Consider the following 25,206-nt stretch of genomic DNA (forward strand, 5'->3'; position numbering starts at 1 on the left):
CAGGGATAAAAGAAAAGTGGTAAATCTGGTGGGAGTCTACATTTCAAACATGCCACTTTTAAGAGATAGTATGTCTGACCTCAGAGAATGCATAAGAAATGCCTGTCACTTTATAGGGCGCCTGGGTGGCTCAGTCGGTCGAGCATCTGACTTCGGCTCAGGTCATGATCTCACAGCTTGTGAGTTCAAGCCCCGCGTTGGGCTCTGTGCTGACAGCTCGGAGCCTGGAACCTGCTTCGGATTCTGTGTTTCCTTCTCTCTCTGCCCATCCCCCTCTTGTGCTCTGTCTCTCTCTGTCTCTCAAAAATAAATAAATAAATGTAAAAAAAAATGCCTGTCACTTTAAAGTGTATTTATACTCTCTTTTTAAATCAGAGGAAACAAGAATGAATGTGCAGTAACAGAAGTAAGTCCCAACAATGGTTATATCTCAACCAAAAGCTGCACAAGATTGCCTTCTTTACAAGTGGAAGATGACAGTGTTTGCAGAAGTTGGACTCTAAGGATTTTGGCTTGGATTAAAATTTCTCAAACTGCAAGAAAACTGAATTAGATGATACTATCTAACAGTGCCGATCACACTAGGATTCAAATTCAAATCTCAGTTTATTAATTCTGTAGCACTCATTCTTGTAGATGAACAGAATACTTGTTACTTTGTTGTGGAATGCTATTGTTAATAATACCAACATCAATTATTTTTATATATTATAGTCCCCCAAAATAAGAACTGGAAACTGATTATCTTTTGCTAAGATATTTATGAGTATAATAGCTACCTTTTATTATAAATAGCAAATTCGTATTTAAGGCAACAGTTCCAGATTGCCCACTTGTGGTGCCCTGCTAATACATAAACATTCCTCTGCACCCTAGAACCCATAAGCTCAATAATGTACCGATACATATTTCTCTCAGAAATACTACTTTGTTATAAAGATATCTTCATCATATGTCACCAAGACCCTACTTAAAAGTTTTTATTTGTATTAATTAATTAATTAATTAATTAATTTTTAAATATTTATTTGGGGGGAGGTGGGAGAGTGTAAAGGGGGAGAGGGACAGAGAGAGCGAGACAGAGGATCTGAAGCGGGCCCCGTGCTGACAGGCTGACAACAGTGAGCCCAATGTGGGGCTCAAACCCACAACTTTGAGATCATGACCTGAGCTGAAGTCGGATGCTCAACCGACGAGCCACCCAGGTGCCCCCGGCCTTAGTTAAAAGTTTTTATTTTCTATTTATTTACTTATTTATTTTTTTTAACTTACATCCAAGTTAGTTAGCATATAGTGCAACAATGATTTCAGGAGCAGATTCCTTAATGCCCCTTACCCATTTAGCCCATCCCCCCCCCACAACCCCTCTAGTAACCCTCTGTTTGTTCTCCATATTTAAGAGTCTCTTAAAGTTAAAGTTTTTAAAGAGACGTCATTGCTAAAGATTCTAGACTCTTCCAGGAGGAACATGAAGCTGGAATAAAATTGAGAGTAGGTGGCCACTAGTTCCTGCTACTTCCCACAGTTAAGATTGTGAAACCTCTACTACTATACCGAGGTCATGTCCACCACTCCATTCTGTGTGCCTGCTATGGTCTTTACCTTAACATCAGTGACCTCTTCTTTCTTCTCGTGCACAAGTACAACAACACTATCTAAAGATAGGTCGAGTCAACTCTTGGAAAGACCAGGGAGTCTCAGTTCTTCTCCAGTTTGTGAGGACAGGGTTGCCTTAAGGGATGCTGAAAGCCAGTAAACCTAATGGAGCCTGCCTTATTTGTTTGAATTTCATAATTGTTAATTAAATCTACATGATTTATGTACCATTTATATTCTTAAGTTCATATATTCTGACTTAAAGCTATCTTGGCATTGTTAGAATGATTATTGCTTTGCTTTGCTGTTTTTTTCCATTTTGCTGTGTATTTCACTCATCTTTAGTTTTCCCAGCTAATTACCTCATGCTTCAACTCCCATCAGTTGGTTATTTGGATAACCTACCACACTTAGAAATCTGGTTGAACAGCTCTACTTTAGTAGCCCTGGTTCTTATTACTTGAAGTTTTCATTAACACATCCTCAAAATTCTCAGAAACTTGCTCATGTGTGTCTCTGATGTATTCTCAGAACCAAATATATGCTCAACTATGACCATTCAGGTGTTTAAACTCTGGTCCATCTGTAATTGACCCATAAAATGAAGCAAGCCTGCCTCAGGTCCATATTTAAATGGCAGCCTATCTTTTTAAGACAGTAACGACCAAAAGCCTGAAAAGTAGAGCTACTCCTTTTTAATAAATGTGTGACATTCCTATTTGCATTTGGCTCTGATTTAATATATTAAAGGAATATAACTCACATTTCTGAAACTTTTTGGGGGGCCATACAAGAAAACAAAAACAGAGTTGTACCATGCTGAAACCCTCTCTTGCACTTGAAAACAATGGAAAGACAAATTTCTTATCTTTCAGTATCTTTTATAGAGCAGCTGGCTTTGTTTCCCCTGGTTTCATTGTCTTTAACCACCCCCTGGTCTAGGGAATTCCTTGGTCTCAAATAAGATGCTATTCTTTTTTCTTTTGTTTAAATTCTAAGAAATCCTGCCAGGTTCAGGCTCAGTGACAGGGAGTCTGGGATTGCAAATGACTGCTGAGTAAGAAGGGTCTCAAATTTCCCCAAACCTACCTCCAGACTGGCGTTCCTGAGAAAATGGTGTAGTAGAAAGTGACAAATGTCACTCTCCAGCTGTGGGGCCAACACACTGGCATTTTCTTTGAACAACCGTTCTCACTCAAGTCACACAGATGTTTTCTTACCTTCCGTGAACCTTTATGTCTGAGATCGCATAAAAGTAGCGTGCCAAGTGTAGCTCATCTACAAATATTTCCCCAACCGCTGGTCGCAAAAGCCGTATCCTCAGGTCTGTGACTGTAAAGAAATCTCTGAGTTTCTTGGTTGTATCCAGCTGTCCGTAGAGAGAAGCCATATTGCGTAGCCATGGTCCAGCAAAAAACGCAAACCTGTCTTTGATTTCAAAGTGGATTATTTTGCTATTTGTCATATACCCCGTAGAGTACTCTTCAGTGCAAATGATTTCTAAGACCGTATGCTGTGATAAATCCTTCACGGATTTAGGGTCCATGTGAAAAGCGTCTAAGCAGTCTGTGGCATAATACTGATAGGGCTGCCATGTTCGTCCATAATCGAGAGATTTCTCCAGGATCATTTGGTCTGGACGCCCCGATTCGAAGGTAATAACTATGTTGTCTGTGAGCTCAATGGTTTTGCTCCAAGACAGAGTGATGTTAACCTGGAGAGGCTTGGGATATTCCTTCCAAGTAGCAGACTGCCAAAATGTGGATGGATGTCTTCCTTCAAAATCAAACATCAGCTCAGGGGGATGCGCCAACTCGGGGGTACTTGCATCACACTCATTATTGCACATGTAGGGGTTGCCCTATGGAAGAAGAACAAAAGAGGGTGCATCAAAACACTGGTTTGACACAAGTCTTGCCATATTGCTGTTGCTGAGTAAAAAGCTAGGAAAGAAAGAAAGGGGGGGGGGAACCCTGTCTACAGTAATCATTTTTATTTGCCCTAACTGGATTCTCCTTTTTAATAGCTTTAAAAAAAAATGAAGCAATATGGTAATTTTCTTGTCTTGTTTCCTTCCATGGGCTTTAAGAAATGAAAACAGTTTATTTATCCCATATGTGTTAGACCCATAATGCAGTCCCAGAAGCACAAAGACACTGAGCAACTGTCTAACAGCTCAATACCTCTGTGTCCTCTTAGAAAGATGCTATAGAAAAGCAAGGAAATTCCTCCATGCCTCAAGGACGTTCCTCAAGAGCATAGTTCTTTAAAAAGTCATTTTCCAAGCAAACCTTTAGAATTAGCAACGAACCGTAGATACCCGTGTCCTGTTTGGGAAACAATACCCCCCTACAACATCCAGTTTCTTTTTGCTTCGCCTCAAATCCATCATCCTTAACTAGGTCTCTGCTTCATAAAGTCTTCTCTTAAAGCATTTACTTTGTTCACCACAAATCATTAAAATGTGGTATTCTACAGGCTCTGGGGCTTGGTCCAAACATCTGCCATCCTATTAGCTAGAGGCAAGGGGATTGCACAGAAAAGACTTGGGGCAAGGGTGTGCTCCAAGTTATCAGGACAGGACACCCCAGTACTTAATTAGGAGTATAAGCCATGGCTACTTGACGTGTTACTCTGTGCCGGCCCATAGTCAGCTGTCTGTCCATGAATGTTGGCCATTAGTATAATTTCCCTCTCACAGAAGCTAGTTCCTTCACAGTCCACTCAGACAAGAAGCTGGAAATAAATCTTGTATCACAACAAGTTACAGCACCACTTATGCTACACTTAATAGCTGCTTTCTAGCTTTCATCAGATGATTCTTTGGCAAACAGCTGGCTCCCCGATTTTTGTTTATTTTGCATTTAAGAAAATAAATGGTATCATTTGGAGCCAACTATCCAGGCATTTCTCTCTAATCCTCTATTGGGTAATTATAAGCATGGATGGGTGAAAGAATCGACCCTTTGACATTGTCCTTAGGCTTTCTCTTGTAATTACAATTAGATTTTTTTTTCTTTTTCATGAACTGAGAACTTTTCATCGTATCTGCAGGATGCATGAGCCAGGTCTCAAATAATGAATTTACACGATGGACCTTGGTGCTCAGTTACCAGCTGACTCCCATGAAATGTGAGATGGACACTGGAGAATTGCCTTGGCCTCCCCAGAGGCGATTTCTCCTACCCAGTCAGCTAATACTCTCACTCTGTCTTTCCCATTAGTGCAACTGAATCCTAAAGCTGGCAACAGGTTTGGGGGACTCAAGTATAATTGAGATGGGCAAGAGAAAGGAGAGAAGGTACATTATCTGACGAACAGAACTGTTTTAAAAATACATCCGAGGCATCAGTGATAATGGAAATGTTTCTGTACTTCTCTCTCGAATTTCAATTCCCTATTCCTGATCCCAGCGTCTGTGGCACTATTTATAGTAACCCCTTCAAGAGGAGCCAAGGGGGGAAAATACGTTTCTGTTCCAGGTGGAATAAATCACCAAACTTATTATTATTTAAACTCTCTTAAGCATACCAGAGAGCCAAATGCAAAGCTCTGCAAACTGGCAAAGGCTTTTTATGGAGGGCTATAAATATTGTGGAATCTGTCAAGATTTATAAGTTCTAAATATATGTAAATGCACATTTTACTGGAAGGGGTCAGGTTTACACAAATCACACCTTCGTTTGAAATTTACTGAAAAAATATGGTCACTTCAAAATCTACCAGCATGTAGCCATCTGCACAATCATTAACTTGGATGCTACCACCTTCCTCCTGACAAAAGCATCTTCATCTGAGGTCAAGGGTATCAAAACACAGGAAATCAACTCTGCAGGATACACCAAAGTGAGTTATCAGGCATTTGTATTAAGTCATGTTGAAAGATAGCATTTCTTCGACTTCAGCATTGATGTGCAGATCTTCTCAGATGGGCATAGGGTGCCGAGACAAAGAAGGAGTACAGTAGACTGATTCTGGGTATGGGTTGATACTAGCAAACTCGTCTTAGGAAATATACTTGAAGGTATCTATCTAAAAAGCATTCATTCCTACATTCAATAAAAGGCGTTGACAATAACCACCATTTATTTAGCACTTATGGGTCACTTTACATCCATTATCCTGGGTAGTCCTTTCCACCCCTGCTATATGGAAGAGAAAACCGAGGCATAGAGAAGTGTTATGCAACTTGCCCAATGTCACATATCAAAGTGAGTAAGGGACAGAGCCAAGACGAGTTCCTTCTGCCCCTGCCCTGACCTGCTTAATTCCCAAGTCAATGGAGTTACCTATGATGCAACCCAGTCTTAGAAACACAGTTGGCTGGTTAGAAAGCAAGGGCCTAAAATCAAAATAGGTTTGGGAAACAGCTTAAGATCTTCCTGCCTTAGAAAGCCCTAATGAGCATTATCATACATCTCAGATGTTAAGAATCTTCCTCAGCTTCATGTAAGACCTAGTTTCAGAAACTTAATTTGACCATGGAGCCCCTTTTTGCTTTAGTAACCTCTATTTATATGCCACAGAAGTAGTGTTCTGGAGAACATCCTTTGAGATTCCCTGCTTTGTATTACTCTTAAAATTGTAAACGTGTGGATGCCAGAGAGCACTGCAAAACTCAAAGTTTTAGTCCTTTAGTGAAGACATGGCCATACAAAGCACTTAGTCTCTGCTTTTGTTCCATAAGGATACCCTTCCACAGGGGCTCAGCAGGACAGCCAGCTCAGGATAAATACTTATATTTACATCAAATTGTCAGCCATCAAAATGCATGCCAGGACAAGGAGACAATTTTATTGCATTGCACTGATCTGGTGCTGTAGGCACCTGAAAAATGAGAAAAAAAGTTTCATGCATGCAATAATTATTTATTGATTGCCTACTATGCTACTATATTTAAGGCACTTGTCTTGGCTTTCAAGAGGCAGTAGCGAACAAATCCAAGTCCCAGCTTTTAGCATGGCTTCCATTTTAGTTGGGGGAGATGTACTAAACAAATATATAATGTTCTACAATGTTACATGGTGATAACTACTAATAAACCAGTTAAAGGGGAAAATGGTGTTGGAGGAGGAATACTGATTGTAATTTTATACTGGGAGGTCAGAGAAAGTCTCTCCTGGATAATGTGACATTTGAACAGATTAAGAGCAATTCCCAATTTACACTGGAGATGATCAGAGTTTGACCAGAATGACAGTTTTGTCCTTCATCTGACTCTACTCTTAGAGATAATTTCAGCAGCATAGCAATTTATTGAAATGGATGAGTAAACAAATCATTTCTAAGGAGATTCTACACCAAATGGCTCACCCCCCCCCAAAAAAAATTAATTGAACCATTCTTATTTCATAGACCTCATGCTCTTTTAGGAGATTCATGATTTGATGACCATTAACATAACTTACTGAGAGACAATGATACTGAAAGAAAATTACTAGGGAAAAACAAAGATTTCATTTTGCTCCCCTCAGAAAAAGCTTGCACTTGTGGTGAGAGAGAAAAAAAAAAGAGAGAGAGAGAGAGAGGCAAAGAAGCTGAAAACCTTACTATTCTAGAAAGAGAAAGCTAGAGGAGAGATTATATGCTAAAATATTTCGTGTAAATATTTCACAAGGGTGTGATTGGTAATACTGTTGTTACAGAGAATTATCAATATGAAAACAATTGCTGTTAAAAGGATTAGATTAATTAAATTTTGAACGACTTCAACCCCACCCTAATCCTCCCTAATACAATTAACAATGAAATTTATATAAGAAAAATAACTTTCCCCTACTTGTGAAAGCAAAGAACACTTCTTGTTGCTAAATCTAACAGATTCAGGCATTAGCAAGTGTAAGTAATTATTTTGTGGCCAGCAGGCAGCTTTAAATAGATCTTAATTTAAGTCCTACAAGTAACAGATCCTTAACTGATTGTCTATGGACAAAGCAGAAAATATTTATGACAGTGCTGATAATATTTACACCATTAAGAGATGCCTAAATAATTAAACAGATATTGCTGCTAAATGTTTTTGTAACAATTAGAAGATGAAGATTGTGATGCTTAATTTCATTTAAAAAATGTTAATATGTTACCTCTGGGAGAATTGAAGTTAGTTATTAATTAGCACTTTGTAGCCAAAGTGGAATGTTATTCTTCCTTAATGCGCTTTCAGAACTTAAAAGGATAAATAAAATTTGAGACATGTTTCTATTGATGGAATTCCTTCTGTCAAGAGATACTTGACAAGAATAGTCCTTTCAACTCAGATCTGCTAGACCCTTCCTAGTTAAAAAAGAAAACCTGCATAAGCAGTAATCCTTGTGGTTCCAACCAGTTTGAACTTCTCCTTCCAAGTTTTAACCATTGGGAAAGACAGTTGGAAAGGTAGGGAATTCTCATGAGAGGTTTGCCACTGAACTGTACATTACATGCCAAGTAGGCATGTACTTACAAGTGGTCGTGAGAAGGATTTGGGTTCACACTTATACCGATTATGAAAAACAGTGAGACAGAGCTGCCTCACACCCATTTGCATCTGGCTCGTCCTTGCTTGTTTTAAGACTAGGTGCCATTAAAAAAAAAAAAAAGACACATAGGTAAGGGAGCAGACACAGTATTCTGGGATAGCACTCCCAACCTGTTTCCATTGTGATTTTGAAATATATATCACTATGTCGTTGCTAATGCAAGGCTTTAAAAGGGTGAAGAAATAGGTAGCATAGTCTACTGTTTGTCTCTCAGAGAGATGAACCATGAGCACCATGTTTTAACTGCTAGGCTGGGCTATCATCTTGAGGAGATGGCTTCCTTTTCTTCCCTTTCATTGGTGTAATTTGTGGTGGTTAGGAGCCCCTACTCCCCAGTCCCTTCTTGGGACTTCTTTGTCACTCCTTTCCCTGAGTCCTCGATTCTCGGTTGGCTATAACACAGAAAGGCCCCTCTTTTATGACTCCTTTTCTGAGGAGCCCCTCTCTGACTTTTATGACTACTCTGAGTCTGAGAGCTGATCATTGTTCAGGCTGAGGTGCCCCCTCCAGGTCTTATAGCTTTGTTACTCATGATAGAAAGAACAGGAAGAAATCAGAACCAGAGGTATGTATAATTCAAGATGGTGGATACCTTCTCCAGAAATCTGAAAGGTAAGTGTCAGCATCATCAGTACTGATAGGCCTTGCTGACCACAGCTAAGGGGATAAACTCTTCATGTCCTCAGGTAGGTCCACAAGACAGCATGTTTCCATTATCCCTCTGTACACAAAGGGCAGCAACCGCTACAAATGACAGTGCACTCTCACTTATAACCTGCCCTGTTAATTGGCATGTTGGATCCCAATGAGGAGTACACACAGGGCAACAATATAGTCTGAATATTTTGGGACTGTCCAAACTTTAGTCTGAAAATGTCGGGACAAAATTACCTATATATTTGTCAGAGCATAAGTGCCAATTTTTGCTTTGGAAAATATGGCCACTCTAAGAATAATAGAGGAGAAAGAGTTTTGCTTTTGTAACTCTGCAGTTAAAAACCAACTACCCTGTTTTCTAATGGAACCCTCTGTTCATCACAAAGATTCCTTTCTGGCATAGACACAGGCTTAAGGCCTGATTGAAGCCATTGCTTGTTTCAATCTGCTCCCTGACGATACTAACACCATGTGGACTTTTTTACTCAGGAATAAAGACAGGAGGGCTTAACCTTTCTGCAACGAGAATTCTAGAGGCCATATCACAGAATATGAGCCATAATAGACAGCTGTGTAAATCCACACAGAGGATTATGGCCAGGATTTTCAAACTGGTGAAGGCTGCACAGATCAAGATGACCAAGTTTTTAAGAAGGAGCCAAATACATTCTCAAGCCACAGTAGCCACAAAAGTGGATTCTTATATAGCAACCCAAATCATTATTTTGCATGAACTGGAGAAGAAATAAATATTCATGGAATCGAGTTAGTTTGAAAGTGAACGTCTATAGAAAAACACTGTAGTAATGTGACACTTTTATAACTGGTAGGGAAATTGCTTTTTAAAATTTATTGTCTTAAAAATCCTTGGCATGGTGTTTTGCCTTATAGGTCATCTTGAAACAGAAGCTAAGTGTTGATAACACCAAGTTGAAGTGGACTTTCAGCATTTTAAGTTAAAGTAACTTGAGGGGAGTTAAAATATCATGAAGGTGGGAATGTTCTGAGTTTGATACCATCATGCACTGTGAGAGTTGATTTGAACATTTTGAATCCTGAAAGTTCTGACTTGATTCTCAAAAAGTAGTTCCTTCCTCTCTCATATGAAAAAAACAAGTCCAAGACCCACTTGAAGTCCATTTTCTGCAAGCCTCCAGCTTTCCTGTAAGAGAGTATAGGAAGACCAAAGCATTCTCTGTTGAAGTGATCACTTAACCATGAAAGGCATGAAGAGAACTTTCTAATGTGGCACTTTTTTTTTTTTTAATTTTTTTTTTCAACGTTTATTTATTTTTGGGACAGAGAGAGACAGAGCATGAACGGGGGAGGGGCAGAGAGAGGGAGACACAGAATCGGAAACAGGCTCCAGGCTCTGAGCCATCAGCCCAGAGCCTGACGCGGGGCTCGAACTCACGGACCGCGAGATCGTGACCTGGCTGAAGTCGGACGCTTAACCGACTGCGCCACCCAGGCGCCCCTAATGTGGCACTTTTCAAAAGTGACTGGTTTCTGGTGAGTCTATTCTGATTTCTCATACTCTATATTTCTTTCAAACTCCTCTCTTCCAAATTCATTAGCTGTTTACTGGGAACCTACTCTGTTAAAAACACTGTGAAGAACACAGAAATTATACAACAAAATGTTTGCAACTTGGTAATGGAGACTAGATCTATACACGCAACAATCATGTTTTTCCAATTGGTTATTCATGCTCCTAGAGAGGGCACTAGGTGCTCTTGAGGGTAAAAAGACCTACCAACAACATTGTGCAATTTTCTGGAGGGTCTATTTCACTACTTGCCGCATAATTAAACAAATATTTATATTAAAAACAGGCATTTTGAAGTATGGAAAGAGCCCAAATGTCCATCGACAGATGAATGGATAAGGAAGATGTGGTGTGTATATATATATATATATATATATATATATATATATATATATATATACACACACACACACACACACAATGGAGTATTAGCAGTCAAAAATAATGAAATCTTGCCCTTTGCAACAACATGGATGGAACTAGAGTGTATTATGCTAAGTGAAATTAATCAGTCAGAGAAAAACAAATATCTTATGACTTCACTCATATGTAGAATATAAGATACCAAAGAGATGAACACGGGGAAGGGAAGCAAAAATAATATAAAAAGAGGGAGGGGGCAAAACATAAGAGACTCAAATACAGAGAACAAACTGAGGGTTGCTGGAGGGTTGTGGGTGGAGGGATGGGCTAAACGGGCAAAGGACATTTGGGAGGAAACTTGTTGGAAAGAGCACTGGGTGTTATACGAAGGAGTCATATATGAATCACTGGATTCTGCTCCTGAAATCATTATTGCACTATATGCTAATTAACTTGGATGTAAATTTAAAAAAAAATTCAAAAATATAAAAAAACAAAATAAGGTAAATGAAAAGTGAAAACAGGCATTTTATGGAGTAAAATGCAAAAAGTATTTGCAAGCAAATTTTTAGGAAAACACACAAAAACATTTCATGCCTGGGGCAAATTTGGAGGTATGTGTCAAAACCACCGAACTAGAGAAGGAGGGGATCTGGGGGTTTCTGCTCAGTGACAGTTTATTCCATTCCACCGTCTTCCTGCATATGATACTTCATCCAAACCACCTTGGAGAGGTTGTGGCAATACTAGCTTTACCAACACTGAGAATGGTGATTTAAACAGTTCCAGCATCAAATTCTAGCCTGAAAATATTTGCTGCACTCTGCCATGGCAATCTGGGTGGGTACTCCATACACTAAAATCTCTATACAAGAAGAAAATTTGCCATCCTTCCATCAAGTTGAACATACAGTATGTACTGTGGTAATATACAAACTTTAAGGTGCATAAGAAATACTTGGTGAGTCCAATCCCCTTCCATCAGGAATGCCACTTCAATAGATTGGGTGGACCCAGGAGCCTAATTTGACAACTACCCTAGATGAATCTGATGCAGATAACCTCTGGACTACACTTCCATAAACACTGGTGTAATGTTTCTAAGAATCATGGCTCTAGGTTAGATCTGCTTAGGTTTGAATTCCAGGCCTACCACTTAGTTATTAAGTAATTTTGGACAAGCTAATTGACTTCTTGAGCCTTGATTTCTTCTTCTTCAAATTCCATATAATATGTACTTCATGATATTAACTTGAGAAAAAATTACATAATGCATGTTAAGTGTTCAGCATCTCCTTGAAATGCAGTCAGTGCTCAATAATTAGTAGTTAGCATTAAAAATGCTCCTCCTTCTGCATTTCTTGACTCTGAGAATGACAACAAATTCTTCCATGTCCTAAGCAGGAAACATGGAAATCATCTTTTTTCCTTCTCTTTCCTCAATCTGTTTACCAGCCAAGCTCTCTAGAACCCATCACTACAGCTTTCTTAACACTGCCAATGTTTTCTTTAGTTTTTTCATGTTTTAAATATTTAAAAACTATTTTTGTCCTGAATTGCTGTAACACCTTCTTAAATGAACTCTCTCCAGATTATACTATCCTCTTACAATCTATTCTCTGCGTAGTTTACAAATGTACTTTTATTATGCCCCCTTCTTAAAGCTCTTTAATGGGTTTCCCATTACCTCGAGGGCTACAATTCAAATTCCTTAGCCTAGCTTGTAAGATCCTTCAAGATCTGGCCTCTGTGCTTTTTCCTTTTTCACTCACTTATGTTCACACCTTATGAGTCAATCACACCAGCCCATGAGTGTTTATATATATGCATTATTATGCAATTCATCATATTAAATTCTAATTGTTTATTTTTACATCTTTCCAACTAGAGTTCTGTGAGAAGCATTGGCACATAAGAAGCAAATAACACAACTTTATGAATATAAGAAAAATAATGAAAGCAGAAAGACAGGAAGACAGGGAGAAAAAGGATAAATTAACTTGGTTTGACAGTATGGAATAAGATGGGAGGGATTTGCCCATAGGTTGGTGATTAGGGATCAAACAGACCACCAAGCTTGAAGGACTATCTAACATCCTAAGTTGTAGATGAAATTAGTAATGATGTAATATATTGGGTAAAACAAAATAAAACCAGGAAAACATCAAGAAGTCCAACTCCAAAGTGCAGAGTGCCTGTGTCTGTGATTGATATGGTTACTGGGACTTCTGGTGAGGTCAGAGGACAAAGACAAATGGCATGACTACAGCCATGTCCCAGTCCTTTCCTGGTGTTCATTTCATCTTCATTTTTCTCCATTAGTCACAGCAGTGTTTCTACTAGTGGCTTTAGGCTGAAGACCTCTTTTCCTCATCCCACCTTGCCTCACTTATCCAACCTATAGCATCCTTCTGAGTTTACAGGAGTGGCTGAACATCAAGGGTTTGATTGGGCAATTATGGAGAATAAAATAAAAATTGAGGGAAGAATCAGTGAATGGGGAGGTTATAATTTAACAATGCTCAGGCATGGAAATGGTGCCTGGTGCAAATCCTTGGGAAATGTAAGATGTGGTAAGTGGAAATGGGTGAAGAACCAGGAAGCAGCACAGTCTGTTGCAAAAAAGGAAGTGGTCTTCATTTATTGTGCTGCAGCTTACATGGCTCTCCTAATTACAGAGGTCCTGAAACTTCTACCTGGCTCCAGAGGCTGACTCATTAGGAAGCTAATGAAGCTTACACCTCAGAGCCACTCAATTACACTAGCTAGCTGCCTCTTAGGTCTAGTACCTAATTTTGTGTTTGAAGCTTTGAATTTCTCTTTTTAAAAAAGGGCCCCCAGAACTGTATAGGCTCCAGGCTCATAAAACTTGGTCTTACCATGGTCTGGGCCATAGGTAGTGTTTCGGGGCTTGCTGAACTAAAATAACTCTTCCTTCCTTCCTTCCTTCCTTCCTTCCTTCCTTCCTTCCTTCCTATTTCTTCTTTTCAATTGATTTCCTTCTCTTTTCTCCCCTAGAATGTTCTTTTCTCAACATTTCCAACCTTGAAATAAACTTTCTCTATTTTTTTTTGCCCAAGTTCACACTTGAGGGGTGTGTGTGTATGTGTGTATGCGTGGTATATTGTCAACAATAAATGTAATTAATTTATTTGTAAGTCTGAATGACAGCTTACCAGAGCCACCATCATGAACCAGAGTAAATTAAATGACAAAAAATATCAAGCAGCTATCATGTGCCAAGCATTATGCTAGCTCTTATAGATTAGTTTGTAATAAGGTTGATTCTTCCTTATCAGCTATAATGTAGTGGCAAGATAAAATTAAGGAAGGTGTATCAGTTGAAAAAAAGAAAATGTATTATAGAGGGCTATTTTTGGTAGGTTATATAGGAATGAAGTAGCAGCTAATAATATTCTAATATGCAGGTAATATATGCAAAATGTATTGTTAAAAAGAAGTATAAAAGTCAGACAGTCATGATGAAAGAGTTAGAGTAGGCAGAATCTTAGTTTTCAAAGATGTCTCAGATTTGCATAGGTGAGGAAGGCATTCTCTTCCTGGAATAAAGAAGGGATCAATGATCATTGAATACCTTTTATGGTTAGGAATTGCAAAAGGGGCTTTATATGTGTCCTCCCATTTAATTCTCACCATTACCTATACAGCAGGTGTTATTCTAACTTTACAGATGAAGGAACTGAGGTTCAGAAATGTCATGGAATCTATTCCAGATAAAGGGGTAAGTCTGTCTGTAAAATGAAGATGAACCTAGTGTTTGAGAGGCTGGAAGGTGTTAGGAGAGAATTTTAAATATACAATGTGAAGTTGATTTTAGAGGGTACTAAAATCTGGGTAGGCGTATTTGTGTGTGATTAATTGGAGAATAAAAAGCTATTGGTGGTTTTCAGAGTAAGTGACCTGTACAGTTAGCTTTCTTCATTAGTTTTCCAGATTCCTTTCTAGAGAAAATATCACCTTGAGTCCAATATTAGGAGTTAACTCAATCAAGTCATGAAGAAGAATCAAAAAGCAAGAGTTACAATTCTCAGAGTGGGCACGCAAATAATTCTGGACACACCTTATTTATCTTTGTATCTAGCACAATTCCTGGCACACGGTAGACAGTCAATATATGAGGAGCTTACAAATGAATGTAAAACAAGCTGCTTCTCTAACTAGCTTTTCTGTTTAACAAAATAAGAAAATTCTCAAAAATGAAGAAGAAGCAATTAAATGTCTTCTAATTCAACTATCTGCTGCGTAAATCACTTTTGGGACTTCAGGTAAAGAAGAAGCATGATCTTTGATTTTTCTCTTCATCTAGAGAGCTACTGCCCAAATCTCAAACACTCGTTCGTATTTCACCTACAAATCAAGAGATTCATTATGGAACTGGAAAGGGTCCAGAACTGACTTAGGGCCTGATGACTCTATTTCCAATGAAGTCTAGGATATGGACTGAGACAGCCTCAGAAATAGCAGAATGTCACAATAACTGCAGTGTGGGATATAATGAAAGGAGGTAAGACTAGAGGTAAGGAAGGAAGCTAGGAGGTAGCTTTAATAATGTAGGTGTGAGAACAAGGAGCTGATTAAACCGAACAGAAAGGCAATGGAAGAGTCAGCAGGAATTAGACTGATTGGAAGCAGAGAGCAAAGGAAAACAAAGAATCAATGGTGACACTGAGTTTAATGCCTGCAGACAGTAAAAATGGTGGTGATAAAGTTTTCGACTAAAACTAGTATGAGACTGGGACTCTTTTATTGCCCCATCACAGCAAAGTTCCATTTGCAAAATGTTAGTGTGACATCTAACATTACTGAAAACCAATTACTGAAAATGCCACAGAGATTCTATTCATAATGTACAAGATACTTAATTTATTTTTTATTAAAAAATTAAAATTTTTTTATCGTTTATTCATTTTTTTAGAGACAGAGAAAGAGTGTGTGTGAGGGAAGGGCAGAGAGAGAGGGAGACACAGAAGCTGAAGCAGGCTCCAGGCTCTGAGCTGTCAGCACAGAGCCCAACGCGAGGCTCGAACTCATGAACCACAAAATTATGACCTGAGCCGAAGTCGGACGCTTAACCAACTGTGCCACCCAGGTGCCCACAACATGATATTTTAAAGTCCTCCATTCTCATCTCTCTCTAAATAGCCAACATGCGTACTTATTGATCTCCAAATATTTCCCACCTAACTTTAAGTTCCCATTAACTTGGTCCCAAACTTGGTCTGTACAGGCTTCCTCATCTCTCTTGCTTTCTCCTCCTTCCCCTCTTTATCTTCTTTTAGTTGCTGCTTATTTCATTGCAAATCCAGCTATTCTCCTACGTACAACACTAGTTTATAAAATGAAAGCCGAGGAGCCTAGAGAGAGCAAAACAGAACCCTTAGGAGCCAGTGCAAGAAGCTGTGAATATTATTAAGGGGCGAAGTGGATCCAACTGTATTTTAGACAAGAGGCTAGAGCTGGGAATTACAACCCAAGGAATGAACAAGATATGTTATCTTCCCCAAAGTAGTCCACAAAAGAGTAAAAGGCCAAGGACAAATGTTCAAGAGGAAGGAACTTGGGTGGAAGTGTGAATAGGGCTAAGTGTTAGAAAGTAGAAACCAGTAAAAACAGGAGCAATAACTTAAAAATAAGCCCTGTTAGCTACAAACTAGTGATGCGTGGGGGCATTAGTGCTGGACAAAGAATCAGCATTTTCAAGCCTGGACATTTGGAATAAATTGTTATTCTGTCAAGGAGTATCAGCCTCTTCCATAGTAAAGATGAGCACATGTAATAAGAATAATAAGGGATACTCCCACAGCATTTTTGTGAGGACTAAATAAGCTCATAAGTAAAAAGAGTTCAAGATGGTGCTTGGCTCATAGTAAGACCTCAGTACATGTCAGCAATTACTATTATCATCAACATTGCCATCTCTATGACCCTTACAACTTGTCACCTCATAAAAGCCCTCCTTTTCAGGGTCCATTGTGCCACCAAATAACTCAGCACTCAGTTATTCAATGTGAGCTGGTAAAATGGAGGTATGAAAGTTAATCTCCTCATAGAATTCATACGATAAGTCAACCTCTTAGGGATGCACATGCAAAAATACCATTCCTATTATTTACAGTATAGCTTTACAAGGTCTCAAGGTACCTTTCGTAACAAATATAAAAATACCTCCAGATGGCTCTTATTTTTAGAACATTTTTTAATGTTTATTTATTTTTGAGAGACAGAGAGACAGAGTGTGAGTGGAGGAGAGGCAGAGAGAGAGAAGGAGACACAGAATCTGAAGCAGGCTCCAGGTTCTGAACTCTAAGCTTTCAGCACAGAGCCTGATGTGGGACTCGGGACTCACAAACTGCGAGATCATGACCTCAGCCAAAGTTGGACGTTTAACTGCCTGAGCTACCCATGTGTCCCCCAAGATGGCTCTTGTTGAATGCAATATCTACCTCTCAGGATCAAACCTGTTGTAGTAGCTATGGTCAATGTAGAGCAAACCCAGAATCCTCCCAACCGGACAGCTAACTCAGAACCCAGTGTAATTAAAATGAGGATGGGAAGAGGACAAGACTGAGACTGCATCCACACTCTTGAATTTATGAGAAGAATCAACCTGGGGAAATTATCTAACTTTTCTGAGCCTCTGTTTGCTCAGGTATACACTAGGGAGTACATCTCACTACCCGGTGAAGATTAGAGTATCCAACACATCAAATACACACACACACACACACACACACACACACACACACCCCATAGAAAGTGAAATAGAGCTGGCAATAGAGATTAATTTTCCTCTTTTTATTATTTTTTAATGTTTTATTTATTTTTACGAGAGAGAGACAGAGAGACAGAGTATGAGCGGGGGAGGAGCAGAGAGACAGGGAGACACAGAATCCAAAGCAGGCTTCGAATCCACAAACTGAGATCATGACCTGGGCCGAAGTCTGATGCTTAACTGACTGAGCCACCCAGGTTCCCAGAGATTCATTTTCTTCTACTTCTATCCATTCTGTCATCTTTTTAATGGTTCACACCTATGTTTTCCAATATGGTAGCCATGAACCCCATGTGCTTATTAAGCACTTAAAATGTAGCCAGTAGGCAGTCCAAAATGAGATTTAATGTAAGTCTAAATTACACACTGGATCCCACAGACATAGTAAAGAAAGAAAAAGAATATAGAATACCTTGTTAATAATTTCATATTGATACATGTTAAAATGACAATTATTTTGGGTATGTTAGGTTAGATAAAACATATTATTAAAAAATTGTTTTAAGATTATTTATTTACTTTGAGAGAGAGAGCTGGGAGGGACAGAGAGAAAGAAGGAGAGATAATCCCAAGCAGACTCCACACTGCCAGCATGGAGCCCGATGTGGGGCTCAAACTCATGAGCTGCGAGATTATGACCTGAAGTGAAATTTAGAGTCTGATGCTCAACTGACTGAGACACCCAGGCACCAAATTAAAATCATTTTTACCTGTTTCTTTTTACCTTTGATAAACTAAATATTCTTATATGGATACATTATATTTCTATCAGACAATACTGGTTTAAACAATCAACCAGATGTGATGAAGGAAACAAACATTTGGCAAGTGAAGGTTCATATGGTCCTTTTTACTTCTCATAGCCTAGATTGAACTGATTTTTGTCATTGATGCCAATAGGCACTTGAGGTCTCTTTTGGGCAGGCATCCAGAAAGGAGAATTAAGCACCCTGCCCACACACAAGATAACATTAACATTAATAATAATAATAATAATCAATATAAGTATGAAATGGCATGGAAAGCACAGCCTGAGCAACTGGTGAAAACAAAGCCTAAGATGAGAATAGAGTGACAGGAGTCTTTGAAAAATTGTCTGAGCCTTGTGTTTTTCATGATTGTGAAGACCAAAGACAGATCAGCCACCAAGGACCAAAAAAATCTTTTAAAATTACATGAAAAAAAATGAAATGGATGCTAAAAATGAAACTGCAACAAGAATGCATTTATGCCTACAGAAAGGTAATTAGAAATTCTTCGACTACAATATCAGCAAGTTATTCCAGAATTTAGGAGTATAAGAGGGAATTACTCTTTCTGGAAGAACCTCTTCTGGACCCATCATGTAGGCTATTGATCAACTCCCTTGGAAGAAGAAGAAAGAGTCCATGTATTTTGTCATAAATGTGAAAATACCATTTAGTTAGAGCTGGTTTTATTGGCAGCTTACAACCCATATTTGAGTTAATAAATGTAAGTCAGGGCTCACTAGATATTTTAATATATGTACAAGGAGAGAAATAAAAATTTAATCTGACCTTCAAGAAAATGAAAAGGCAATTCAATATCCTAGAGAATAAAAAACAAACAAAACAAACAAAAAACTTCAAAATGCCAGAAAGAAAAAAAAAATTGTGTGATCAACAGTGCCAGATACTCAAGAGAAGATAAGGAGCAAGAAAAATCTTTTGCTCTGTCTTGAAAAGGGTTGTCAGTGACCTTGGAAATACTTGTTATGATTGAGTGTTGATCCAGAGCCATTTTACTAGAGAATGTGAAATGCTAAAAACAAAAAGGGAGACAGAGATTCAAAACACTCATTGGAAAAGTCTCAAAACAAAAGCAAGCAAAATGAGATAGCTTAAATGGGGAAGAAGATTAAGTAATGCACTTTTAAGAATGATCAGTGTTTGGAAAAAAAAAAAAGAATGATCAGCGTTTGCTGACAGAGTGCAAAGAAACGTAGCACAAAAAGAAAGAAGGGTTAAGTGTGAAACCAAGTTGCCAGTACCTACCCTGTAATTTTGGAAACAAAGGATATCTTCTCAATGCAAAAAACTTATGGCTAGATCTTTTCAGTGAGTAGCCAAGATGCTTTACAACTAGAATTATTGGATGAATGTCTCCTTTGTTGCTCACCTTCTAATTTCATTAATCTGCTGTGGTTAAGGCTCACTAACAGGAACCAATATAAGGATTGATTTTAAGCAATTTCAAATCTTCCTCAATATTAGTTCAGGACCATATCAGTGGAAAATTTACTTGTCCTGAATGGATTGCACTGGTCTACTCAAGTGAATTCAGAACTGGGAAGTTAGAGATATTGAGTTTTAAATATTAGATTATTTTATATTGGACTTTGGATCTAATATTAGATATTAAAGTGTAAAATCACATTGTCCTTATTGCTAGCCTTCTTTTTTATCTTGCTGCAGGATCAGTATTATTTTAGTACAGTATTTGATGGCTCATGAGCCTACAGGGTAAGGGAAAATATTTACACTACTTACTGACTGGTGGACGACCTAAGCTTTAAGATAAATGTTGCCAAACTTCAAATGCACTAATTTATTAATGTCTGATGACCAAATCATATTTTACTAGTGTAGCAAAAATATCAAACAAAATGAAACAAATCCCAAGCTAACTTAAAGAAGTAATGAAGGTGTTTATGAGTCATTTGTAATGATGCTTTCAAAAAGAAGCATTCTGCATCTATACAGTCTGGTATGCTGACACCATAAAAAAAAAGGTAGTAAACAAAAACAAATATAGAACAAAATTATGAGGATCCAAACTTGAAAAGCAAATTGGGTCAACACTACTTTTCAACTATACTATTATGAAATATACTAAGAATAATCAGTATTAAGAAATACTTAAAATTGGGGCGCCTGGGTGGCTCAGTCAGTTAAGCGTCCAACTTTGGCTCAGGTCACAATCTCACAGTTCGTGAGTTCAAGTCCCTGCATTGGGCTCTGTGCTGACAGCTTGGAGCCTAGAGCCTGCGTCAGATTCTGTGTCTCCACCTCTCTCTGCCCCTCCCCTGTTGACGCTCTGTCTCTCTCTCTCTCTCAAAAATAAACATTAAAAAAAACTTTAAAAAGAAATATTTAAAATGATTGAAAGCAGAAACAAAACATGCAATTTTAGATCCTCAAATGAAACACAAATACCTGATTTTTATTGAACTGCAAAAACAGCCCAAGTCTCTTCAGAAAATACCCAATGCAATTGTTTAAAACAACAATAGTAAAAGTTTTTATTATATTATTATATTTATTGTGGACCTATTATGTGCAAGGACTGTACTAAGTACTCTATTTCAAGTACTCTACATGTATTGAATCATTTGTCTCAAAACAAACCTGTGAGGAATATACTGTTATTCTAACTTTGCTGATGAAGAAACGGACTTAATTGCCCTGCCAAGGTTGCACAGCTAGTAGTGCAGAATGTGGATAGACCAAATCTAAGTTGCTGTTGCTGTTGGGCTTTTTGTTTTTTTTAATTTTGTTTTGTTTTTTGTTTTTTTGTTTTTTAATGACCAAAATACTGGTATACTACAGTAGTTCCTGAACAGAAGCTAACTTACATTTTACTTTGTTTGAATTTCAGATACTCATATTCCCTGTATAGCAAGGATTTAAAATATTTTTCATGAAATGGTCTGATACCAGGCAGGTTAGCAATCACCTGGTTATCATCACTGGAATAAAAAGTGGGGAATGGGTCTTAGGAATAAGAAGGTTGTCAAAATAGGTGTTCCTATGCATGATCAAGACTAAGCAGGAAAAGTGAATTTGTGGTGAGTCGAATTGTAGAGTAGATCTATTTTAAATCCCTTTAACCAGTACCAAGATTCATCCTAGAAACTGGAGTGAAGCTAGGCTTACAAGTTTTGTCAAAAGCCAAGACAGACTAGTTGCATGGATAACAGGAAAGCTGAGGCTATGATTCAAGCAGGGCTTATTCAAAAGCATATTAGGTTCTGGGTGCAAAGGGGAAAACATGGTCCTAGAAAAGAAGGAGACAATAAGTGAGATAAAAGGACAAAGAGGTTGGGAATTGGTAAGCAGGATCTTTTCAGATTTATATGGGAACCCCATGGAAAGAACTGGCAAACAGCAAGCAAAGATGATCTTCAGGAAACTTGAATAGATGGGGGTTTCCCAAAGGAATCTTGGAGGAATACTAGCCCTATAGTTGTTCTCCCTTGTAAGGACTCACAAAGAGTCATCTGTATTAAAGATGGGAAGTCACATGGCAAGGAAACCTAATTTTAACCTAGCATTTCCCAAACTTACTTGACAATTACACCATTTCTCATACTTAAAATGACACTAAGCTGGTGTTGCATAGAATAGACTCTGGGAAACACTGAAATGGACACCATTAAGAAGAGGGCACCAAGCCTATTAAGGGAGTTGAAGAAAATACTGGAACATCTATTTCTACTTGTGTTATCCTTTAAAATTTCTTATTTTGGTATGTTTCATAATGTACAAAATGTATTAGTGCAGTAGAACATATATTCCATTTTTATATAAATGAACATGTGTATACTAGAGGCACATGTCCCATACTTCTTACTGATTAGGTGCACATCAAGTGGGTTTGGACACAAGCAGGAGAGGGATAAGACCACTTTTCTGGTGAACATTCCCTACCAGAATGCAACCCTAGTCTATACAGATGGGGAGACTGATCTTTATTCTTCCTCTACTTCTATTTCTTTTGGTGTTTGTCCCGGATGAGTTCCAGCCCCCCAGAGTACCACCATCAGCCACCGAAAGCTGTTGGTAATAAGGAGCAATATCAACCTAACCAATGCTTTCAAAGAGAAGAATTTTTGTTCCCTCAGAGGAAATATGAAAATAAATCTAAACATTACATGGCATTTTATTGTTATTTCACTTTTTAAAGAAAATAAATAAGCCAATAATAGGACTTCTGAGTAGACACCAAGGTTACTTTTTTTCTTTCTAATACTGATACCTACTTAGGGTCTAATAACGGGTTTTAATTAGCAAAAAACCTTTTATTTTTTAAAGTATTTATCTCAAAAAGGCCCCAGATTTTAGGTAGAAAAAATGAAAAAGAAAAGAAAATCCATTCAGTTACTGTAGTTATTTGGACTTAACAAAAATCTCTTTCCTCTCAAAGCCTTTAAAATTCCCTCTAGTAAGTTTGCTGGTGTGCATTTTATTTTATTATTTAAAAAAATTTTAATGTTTATTTTTGAGAGAGAGAGAGAGAGAGAGAGAGAGAGAAAGAGACAGCCTGAGCAGGGAGGGGCAGAGAGAGATGGACACACAGAATCTGAAGCAGACTCCAGGCTCTGAGCTGTCAGCACAGAGCCTGATTCAGGGCTTGAACTCATGAGCAGTGAGATGATGACCTGAGCATAAGTTGGACGCTTAACCAACTGAGCCACCCAGGCGCCCCTGCTGATGTGCATTTTAAAAATATAATCTGGATTCTCAAGAATATTATTAACCTTTAAATATCCAATTGTAGCTAATTACTAAATCTCAACATTTTAATGTTGATCTGACATCAGGGTACCAACAAAATGTGAAAGTAGAATATAAAATCTGTTAACTTTTGAGATACAAATATAACTCCCAAATTTAGAAAGAAGTGCTCTACCGAGCACTTGCTTGATCTGAATCCCTTAAAAAACACAAAAACAAAAACAAAAAAAAACCCTACCAATATAATTCTGAACATCACAAAACAGATGTAACCACTGCTTCTAACTTTAAAAAAAACTTAAGAGTTTACGATTTGTCATAGTTTATGTTTTCAAGTACATGGCTGTTTGAATTATAATAATCATTTAGGTTTGAGGTCCCAGATCGAAAGCCCAGAGAGGGGCCAGGCAGGCAGAATCAACCTATGAAGTGCACTGGGTGCAAAAGGAATGGAGTGTTGGGGTTAAGTGAACTGGGGAACTAGAGCAACCGATAGATAGGTCCATTGCACTGTTGCCATTTAAGAATTCAGATCCGGTTCTGCCCCAAATCCAGACTTCAGGGCATCTCTTAGTATTCAAACCTGACACAACTGTTAAAGAAATCATTGCATGTGACAGACCCACCACATATATAGACAGAATTGAACTGCAAGCTGCCAGTGTGTAACCTCTGCCCTGGCAACATGCTTCCCTTTGGCAATCAGTAATTGTATCTAATTATCTTTGATCAATCAAAGACCATTGGCTTCAGATGCACCTATATTTAAGTCTGCAGTCTTATTTTGCCACATACTAGTTCTGGAACTTGGAACAAGTTACCTATCCTCTCCAAGCCTTTGTTTCTTCAGCTGTTGCACAGGAAATTGGTAATGAAGCCCCACTGTGATGATTAAATAATATTATCAGCCCAACTCTCCTTTAAAACTGACTACATTCCTTTTCTTTTATTTCCTGCCAATGTTGGCAATAATGGGAAATTTGTGCGGTTGTGCGTGTGTGTGTGTGTGTGTGTGTGTGTGTGTGTGTGTATGTGTGAAGGATCTGCATATCCACGATATTGTTTTTTGTTGTTGTTGAGGCCATACAAAGTAAAAAGAATGTAGAATAGGATTGGACTTTATTCTATCACTAACTTATTACATGCTTCTTGCTAAGATACTTAAGTCCTCTGGGCTTCAGTTCCTCATCCACGTAAGTGTGAAGTGAGCACCTCATCCTAAAGTCCTTCAGAGGCAGTGACAGAGTGATGACGGACTTGGCCACTGGAGTCAGACTGCCTAGATTTGAATCTTGGCTCTGCTACTTACTAGCTGTTGAGATATGTATCACATTACTTATCTTCCCTGTTTTCAGTTTGCCCCTCTGTAAAGTGAAGATAGTAAGAACACCGTACTTTTAAGAAATAAGTAAGATATGTAAGGCCCTTCAAAAAGTGTCCAGAACATAGCAGATGCTTAATAAATAATAGTTATTTCTATTATTCATAGAATATAAGAAATGCAATTTATGTATCTCTAAAGAAGAAAAAAATCACTTCAAATTAAATTGTGACACATGCTTTCTCATTAGAATTTTTATTTTACATTGAACAAAAATGGTTTCTAGGCCTTTTGTGCATCACATGCTACACTTTTGCATATATAAAGAGAAAAATATAAATTTAATTGACTAGATTGACTTTGCTGAATCAGTGCTTTTCTACCCAATATCATCTTCTGAGTAATGAAGAGTATTAGGAATGCATATCTCCTCTCCTTCTTTTCCTGCTCCTTCCTCCTTCTTCTGATTTGTGAAGACTTTTCATTTAAAAAGATTTCCAAGATGCATATTAATAGAGAGAACAGTATAATGAACTCCTATATACCCATAACCCAAGGCAACACTCAACAAAGCGCTTTTACCATCTGCAGCTTTTTTCCCAAGTCACTAACATCTATTTTGCAACTTCTGATGCTTACATTTTCTTGATCTTTCTAGAAGATGCAAATAGAAGCTTTGTAGGCAAGAATCAGGACTCATATTTCTTCCTCTTATTGCTCTCAAACGGTTTGTTTTTTGAAACATCAAGGGGCTGCCCTTATTCAGTCACGTCAACAGGAATCCCAGCCAGGTTTGTGCAAGGGCAGGAAATGACAACTCTCTCACCACTCCCACCTGTCACACAGCAACTGTAGCTCATCATTGATTAGAAGACACATCCTGACTTCAGTGATGTTAAAATGAGGTGGGGGAGTGCAACTTAGGCTCGATA

The 25,206-nt window shown here is 38.2% G+C and overlaps 1 protein-coding gene across 3 annotated transcripts in view; it reads right to left on the bottom strand.

Annotated features, from left to right (window-relative positions):
• Positions 1 to 25,206, bottom strand: part of NTNG1 (netrin G1) — a 339,124-nt gene that overhangs the window by 150,865 nt on the left and 163,053 nt on the right. For all 3 annotated transcript variants that reach the window (XM_047871014.1, XM_047871016.1, XM_047871015.1), the window contains exon 3: positions 2,817 to 3,457. In XM_047871014.1, coding sequence (XP_047726970.1) covers positions 2,817 to 3,457 — 641 coding nt within the window. The remainder of the gene's footprint in view (positions 1 to 2,816; positions 3,458 to 25,206) is intronic.

The sequence above is a fragment of the Prionailurus viverrinus genome, chromosome C1, assembly GCF_022837055.1.
Source record: "Prionailurus viverrinus isolate Anna chromosome C1, UM_Priviv_1.0, whole genome shotgun sequence".
Lineage (NCBI taxonomy): Eukaryota > Metazoa > Chordata > Mammalia > Carnivora > Felidae > Prionailurus > Prionailurus viverrinus.